The 8,383-nt window shown below is 34.4% G+C and overlaps 1 protein-coding gene across 1 annotated transcript in view; it reads left to right on the top strand.

Moving 5' to 3' along the window:
* Nucleotides 1-8,383, top strand: part of LOC119425923 (CUB and sushi domain-containing protein 1) — a 432,525-nt gene that overhangs the window by 281,060 nt on the left and 143,082 nt on the right. Inside the window, exons 18-19 of the mRNA XM_037693482.1 lie at nucleotides 2,395-2,582; nucleotides 2,680-2,868. Of these exons, the coding sequence (XP_037549410.1) occupies nucleotides 2,395-2,582; nucleotides 2,680-2,868 (377 nt within the window). The remainder of the gene's footprint in view (nucleotides 1-2,394; nucleotides 2,583-2,679; nucleotides 2,869-8,383) is intronic.

Genomic DNA, 8,383 nt, shown 5'->3' with positions numbered 1-8,383 from the left:
GGGACAAGCCACAGAAATATTGCTCCAGCCTGAAACCACTGTGGCTGAAATTTGTCTTTTTGGGGCCGTGATGTAAAAGCCTAGTTATCTTCATAATCTTGAAGGCATTTCATTTGTAAAAGGATTGCACTGCATGCACTTGCCTGACACAAAGCCTAATTCATTTTTCATTTATTGTTTTACAGATGCTTGTGGTTTCAAAGTCTTGATTTTCTTTACCACTGTGGGGTTGGTTGTATAAATTAGAAGCCTCTTGTTGTAAATCGTTTTACATTCAATAACTAAATTGATAACCAGCAAAGTACTGAGTCCTAAAAGTCTACTTTAATTCTCAGGCACAACTGTAGAGATTTTTTCATCAACAAGTCGGTCACTGAGATTATTGTGGAGTATGTAAATATATTGATGGGGAATAGTAGAATAGTTTGATTAGCAATACGTAAGTTTTATTGAAATGTTGTGCTTTTTTACATTTACATATAGAACATGAATCAGTAAATTATGTGATTCTATGTAGCTGGATATGTGGTGCCATTTGTAAAGTCAAAAATTAACAGCAACATTAGTCTTTCAGAAGAATGTTTTTTCCAAAGTCATATTTTCATCATGTCATTCATACATTTATAAATGTCATAGTTACAAACTAAATATTTAATTTACAAGCTAAATATTTAGTTACAAACTGAGTACTTAACTTGCAAGTTAAATAAAAAAAAAAGTTAAATCTGGTCCTCTAGACATTCAAAAAACAAAACAAAGCAAAACAACAAAAAAATGTAGAAACGTTTCGTCTTTCATCCAAAAGACTTCCTCAGTCTGAGGTGCTGTATTCAGCTCAGTCTCTTAAATAGCACCTTCTCAGAGTGGATCAACCAGTTTGCTGCTGAAAACCAAAACCAGCTGCTCACATGATCAAGAAGGACCATCAGCCTAACAATGGATCATTAGCACACTGATGGCTGTTTACTATTCACAGAGGGCTGAGTGATACTAGCAATAACAGCATTGTAAGATCAATCAACCTTTATTTATACAGGTAAATCCCATTGAGCCTCGAGGACTCATTTACAAGAGAGACCTGATTTCAACAAAGAAAGATGACAACAATGGACAACAGCAACAACAATAAGCAGTTATAAAAACTCATACTACAGTTTTTTTTTTTTTTTTTTTTTTTTTTTTAACAAATAGGATGGCTAAAAGGAAAAAGGTAACAAAACAAAAAAAACAGCTAGATTCCAAGACAAATGTATAAAACTAAAAACAGGAACATGTCTGCATTGGTCCCTACCAGGAGTCCAACAGATTCTTAAAGCCACTTAGAGAGGTCAAGGTCGAGAGCTTCAAATCTTTTTGTAAGATATTCCAGGAGACAGGAGCGGAGTAGGAGAAGGCCCTTTTGCCTAGTTCAGTCCTCACTGAGGGAACACTGCAGGTAATAATGTCCTGAGAGCGCACTCCGTAGCTGCACTCACAGAGGGAGACAGATGAACCCGGAGGCCTCCACCCCTGTTTAATGATGGACAATTTATTTTCACAAAGATGGCCTCCTTTACTCCTCTCTCAAACCATCGTTCCTCTCTATCCAGGATGTGAACATCTTCATCCCTGAAAGAGTGACCGCTGGCCTGGAGATGAGTGTAGACCACAGAGTCCTGGCCTGATGATGTTGATCTTCTGTGCTGGGCCATCCTTTTGGCCAGTGGCTGTTTAGTTTCCCCGATGTAAGACTGATCACAGCCCTCCTGACGCTGAACAGCATACACAATATTACTCTGTGACGGGGGACTGGATCTTTGGGATGAACCAGTCTTTGCCGTAATATATTTTGGGGTCATAGACATTTAGTTTGTAAACTCCATATTTAGTGTGGAACTAAATATTTAGCTTGCAAATTAAGTATGTAGTTTGTAAACTAAATATTTAGCTTGTTAATTACATATTTAGTTTGTAACTATGGCATTTATAAATGTACGATCAACATGGTGAAAATATGACTTTGAAAAATAAAACAATTTTTTTTTATTATGAAAGGCATGAGATAAGATAGAACTTTATTGATCCCGCGGGAAATTGTGCCAGAGTTTCAGTACAATGGAGCATACACAAGAATCACAAGATATTAAAAAAAATAACAGAGAATATAAAAAATACCAACAATTAAGTTCTAAACAGGTCAGGTGAACCAAAATTTTGCTGTTAATTTTTGACTGTGCAAATTTACAAATGGCACCCCATAGATGGATATGCGGGAAATCATCATTCTCTGTTATCTGAAGTCGTGATTGTATTTCAGTATTTTTCTGCGATGATTATGATTTTCTAACTACATGATATTGTTTTGTGTATATGTCAAGTTTATTCACACTTTTCTTTTCTGTTTTGTGTTTTCAGGTTCCAGACCGAGGTCAACTATGACACACTGGAGATCAGGGATGGGCCGTCAACCTCCTCCCCACTGATTGGCGAATACCACGGCACCCAGGCACCTCATTTCCTGATTTCCACATCCAACTTCCTGTTCCTGTTGTTCGCCACAGACAACAGCCGTTCTGCAGCAGGCTTCAGCATCAGATATGAAAGTAAGACAGATTTACTGACTGATAAAAATGTTTTTCACTAACATTTTACCCTCACCATCTTGATTCTGCTCTCCATGCACTTTTGTGTGATTTTCAGGTGTGAAAATGGAGTCTGACTCGTGTCTCGATCCTGGTATCCCAGTCAACGGTCATCGCCATGGTGGAAGCTTTTCCATTGGTTCTCATGCCTCATTTACATGTGACTCTGGATATACCCTTAGTGATCAAGAGCCGATTGTTTGTGAGCTGAGTCATCAATGGAATCATGCTCTTCCAAGCTGTGATGGTTAGATTCTTTTAATTTTTCTTCTTTCATTTTAACTCATCTCATTCACTTTGCTTGTGAAAAGATTTACAATCTTTAAACGCAGCACAATTTTGAAAATGTGGTCCTTAAGAAGAAGTTCTAAACAGCAGGGCAGTGTGACCGTCTTGTTTTTCAAAGCATAAAGTTTTTTGGTTCACAGCAACACTTCTTAGATTAAAAAGTAAACTTTTTAGGAGATTTATTTACGCTTGCAGTACTTGAGGTACCCTAATTTTGAAAGTATTTTACAGTGATTATTTATTAAATGCGGTTTTCCTCAAATGCACCTTTTGCTCCTAAACCAGGAGTGGGACACTTTTTACTCCCAGAGGGCCAAATCAAGATATTTTAAATAATCAAAGGTCTGCATAGATCATTAGAAATTACATTGTTTTTTAAGACAAATAACTCTGACGACGTTTTAAGGCTTTTTCTTGTTGTAGCATATGTCTCCCCAATACTCTTTAGGAATATAAGACATACTTTATGTAGAATGACTCTTGTGACAATATATTTTTTAACTTAAATATACAAAATGGCCAGCTTAAAAAAAAAAAAAAAGTTTTATCCTATTTTGATCTAAATGTTTTCAATGTATTTGTCCAAGATTTTTAATTTAGAGTGTTAGTTAAGTTTAACTTGTTTCATTGTTAAAATGCAGGTTTCCATTACCTTATTTAAACGTTGTTTTCTTTTTAACTAAGGATGTTGGGGGCCAGATGGAGATGGTCCAAAGGACACATTTGGCCCTTAGGCCATATGCACATCTGTGCTAGCCTATGCAATGACAAAGAGTTTGGAGGTTAGCAGTCAGAAGACTATGCACAGGAAGGGTCCTTTTAATTGAGCCAAGCATATAAATGTGCATGACCCATAAAAAACAAACAAACATAAAAACTGAGAAAATGAATAACATTTTGTTAATATTTTATTTTTTTAACAAAATCCAGTTTAAAGAAATATGAGTTACCTGCCTGCAAACTTGTTCCAATTCAGTTGCTTGTGGTGATGGGTAATACTGAGGAGTGCTGAATACTGAAGCATCACTGTGGTCACATTCTGTTTTTATTCACTTCACCACAGTCACTTATCGACCAGAAGCTTTTTTTATGTTTTTATTTTTTATTGACAAACCATACTTTATGGACTACCAAAAGAAAATTCATTAACAAGGTCAACATGATCTTTTTAGCACATTATTATGATTAAAATTGCCAGACATAAAAGACATTTGTCAATTGTCAGTATTACAATTTGACTAACGCACCTGCTGCTTAGGAGTTTCAAGGTCAAATCAACTCAATACCAACAATTCCAAATAGTTCCAAACTTAAAAAAAAAAAAAAAAAAAACTCATTCTATTAAAATGTTAAAGTTAAACAGATGTGGAAAAAAAAATAATAATCTGGTTTAGTGGAAATTAAATTAAAAAGTTGGTGAAGGTCATCCTATGACATCAAAGATCTTTCTATGGCTGTTCCGTGTCTTGTGATGTGTGGTTTTTTTTTTGTTCTTTTTTTCATTATTTGTACGCAGTGTTGATTGTGCAATCACTTCCTATTCCGCAGATACAGACTTGAGCAAAACTTCAAGTTAAACATTCAGTCTCACTGAAATTACATAAAGTCCACATGCACCACTGAAACAGATGTTTACTGGCCACCTGCTGGCTTTCTCATTCAGAATGTTCTCACATTTCCATGCTATTAAAGAAAATGTCAGATTTGATCTGTCAATTGGAACAAAATCCAATCTGGAAAAAAAAGTCAGGATGTCTCACCTGAAGAGCAGGTTCATACTGAAGCATTCTGTCTCACACTATCTGCTGGTATAAACAACAACTGTGACATTTTCAATTTTTAACCACCAGACAGATGTCACATGATGAGATGAAACATTTTCAAATGACACTTTTCTAAAATGATATGCACACCTCGACGAAAACCATCATATGCCAGAGTTTGCTTTTGGAGATCATAAGATAATGATTATATGTCAAGTTTTAAATGCCTGAATTTTGGTGAAGTATTTAATGAGAAACCTGATCATCTTAATTCTAAAGTAAAGAATTGTCAAACTTGACAAGATCAATGTTTTCAATTTGAAAAAAAAAAAAAAAATGTCTAAACCAAAAATCTATTTAAAACATAGGTACCACTTTACAATAAGGCTCCCCTTATAGATGGTTAATAAATAGTTTAAATATATATATGTTATTAATTCCTCTATAAACACTTCATAAATCATTAATAACTGCTTATTGTGCATTAATTAAGGGTGTCAGAGAGTCTAAACTGACCAGTTTCTTGCCAAATAGTGAGTCAAATCTGTTCACCAATATATTTCATCTCGAGCTGGGTAACACTTTAAAATATGGTACACAAACTTTGATTAACGAGTAGGGAACACCTCAGAAACGAATCAGAAGCTAATGGGTAGTTAACCAGTACTTACTTGGGAACACACAGCCAAGCGTTATTAGGGGACTACTGGTTTGTTACCACAGAAACGGAGTAGACATTCTCCATTTGGGTTCTGAATAAACCCTGCACCAGTGAGGTCACTGCTCCTAATTGTCATTTGTCCTAATTGTGATGCTTCACTACATCAGTGAACGAAATAATAGACAGCCAATTATTTGGTACTCAGTAAGTGATAGTCAGACATAGTTAAGATGACAGCAGTAAAAAATTATGAAATTGATCATGTATTTCATCAATTGGTTTAAAAAAAGAGAAATCCAGTAAAATCACTAATCACTAGGAAACAGGTTTTTAACAATAAAGAGCTGTCACCTCACTGGTGCAGGGTTTATTCAAAACTCAAATGGAGAATATATCTCCTCTGTTTCTGTGGTAACAAATCAGTACCTTATAAGGCTTGGCTGTGTGTTCCCCAGTAAGTACTGGTTTACTTCCCATTAGCTCCTGATTTGTTCCTATTTGTTTTCTTTGGTAACTACCCATTAGTTCCTGATTAGTTATTCTTCATTTACAAGGTAACTAACTAGTAGTCCCCTAAAAACACTTGGCTGTGTGTTCCTCCAGTAAGTACTGGTTAACTACCCATTAGCTCCTGATTTGTTCCTGAGGCGTTCCCTAGTAGTTAATCAAATGTTTTGAACCTTATTGTAAAGTGTTACTGAGGGTGGTTGTATTAAACATTTCAGACTGTTACCCTTGTAAGCACAATAAGCATTTGTAAACATATTTTTCAGGATAAAATTGTATACTTTATCACTGCATTATAAGAATCTACAACTAACATTCTGAAAAAAAAAGTTTTACAAATGTTTATATATAACAACTCTAGATTAAATATATTAGTGGCAGAGTTGGCTCGCTATTTGGCAAGAAACTGGCCAGTTTTGTGTCTGTCACCCATAATTAATGCATTATAAACAATTGTTAATGATTTATAAAGTGTTAATAAAGGAGTTAATAATGTACCTATAAACTATTTATTAGCCACCTATAAGGGGAGCCTTATTGTAAAATGGTACCAATAAATAATACTTTATGTAGCTCGTAACTCACACATTCACACTGAAATAAAAAAATCTCAAAAACAAATATAATTCCTTAAGCAATAATGTATCTGTAAAAAATAATTAATAAATAAACTATATTCAAACACAAAATAGGCATGCAAACCCATCTTCTTTCAGTGATGCTACATATTCTGATTGATCCAACATGCTTGTCTTATTGCTAAAGGTCAGCTAAATTGACAAATAAATTCTATGGGGCTGTGGCTGTTCTGTTTTTGTCTTTCTATGTGTGTTAGGAAGAGTACTGAAAGAGTGCCTTGACATTTTAACGGTTTGTCGCTGGTGTCAAGATAACTTGGTAAAAGTGACCAAAGTCTCAACCTTCCCTTTGAATTAAAAAAAAAAAAAACAGCATTTTTCTAGAAGGAAGGTGATTAAAGATACCAAACATTTTGAAGAAAAATGGAGGATGTAGCTGATAGTATCTCTAAAATAAATATCTCTTTTTTTCTGAAAATATTAATTACCTTTCTTTATTATATTGAGTCTGCTACTGGATCTCAATCTTGTTTGAAGAGCCTTTTACTATTTTTCTAGCATTCTGGTACAACTCACAGTCTCTTCGTCTCATATATTAACAGTCTGCTTTCTCTTACAAGAATCATTCATATAACTAAAGTGCTATATCGAGCACAGAGGATAAAAATTCCACACACACACTTCAGCCACTTTCAACAAGGGTCATTCAGTCAAACAGTGTCTTTTTTTTTAGATTTGGTAGAAAAAAAAGATTGTCATATCACATTACACAGAGTTCAGGATTCAGCACATCTACTCAGATCTGTTAAAATAAAATATAGTGAAAAATAGTTCTACACACACAAGTAGAAAGACAGAAAAGTAAAGATTCAGACTGTCAGAAGACATGGAGATCACTTCATTTTCTTGAAGAAGTAGCTCATTTGCTGTAGTAATTTACATAAATGACAACAGATGAATGCCTTTTTACGAGGTAAGACCTTGTCACATTAGATGGAAAAATAAACAACAGTATAATATTTTAAAGCTGTTCAAAAAATATATATTTCTGGGCTTTTACAGGAGTTACATTTAACATCATGTGCACATATCTGTATACATATTCAAACAGGCTGCAGAATCATTTCCAGTGAATATAAAATCCTCTTGTCAATTATTTAGATAATAGTTTAGTTGTTTTTTTTTCATTTGAATAAGAACTAACTGGAATATATATATATATATATATATACTATATTAGTTGAAAGAGCACTGTATGAAAATGAGGCATAAACATAAAAAACAAGAGTGAATACATTTACAAAGGGACTTTCAAATCCTTTAATAGTTTTTTTTTTTTTTTTTTTTTTAGTACTGCATTTCAATGGAATTTTCCAGTTTCCCATTTGCACATCAGTTTCTGCCTCCAGGGGGCAGACTTACAAGAATAGAATCAAATAATCCTCTCTATATATCCCTCAGTGGTGAAATTTGCATTGCTGCAGCAGCAAAATGAAATCATAAAGAGCACCTGTGGGAAGTGAAAAGTTCTGCTGTGAAATTCTAAAAATGTCCCAATCTTCAGAACAGGGACAGCCAACTCATTTTATTAACGACCGGAGCAGTTTACCAGCAGCAGCACAAATTAGATTGGAGCTTTGAGCCAAGTAGACCTGTTGATAATCAGAAACTGCCAAAACCAGCAGCTTGAGACTTGGTGCTGCAGATCTTGGCATAGATGCATGAACTGTTCAGGTAATGAGAAACAATCTAACTCAAATCAAAATTATGTAATTGGAATAACTTTTATACAGGTTCTTTTGACTTTCACACAACTCTCCTACAAATTATTTATAAAGAATCCCTAAATTTGTGATAGTACCCATACATAAATGCATCCATTCATACATACATACATACATGCATGCATGCATGCATGCATACATACATACATACATACATACATACATACATACATACATACAT

Source organism: Nematolebias whitei, chromosome 2 (genome assembly GCF_014905685.2).
Source record: "Nematolebias whitei isolate Nwh7 chromosome 2, NemWhi1, whole genome shotgun sequence".
Classification (NCBI taxonomy): Eukaryota; Metazoa; Chordata; class Actinopteri; order Cyprinodontiformes; family Rivulidae; genus Nematolebias; species Nematolebias whitei.
Note: the sequence above shows the minus strand (reverse complement) of the source record. Positions and strands in the feature narration are given on the sequence as shown.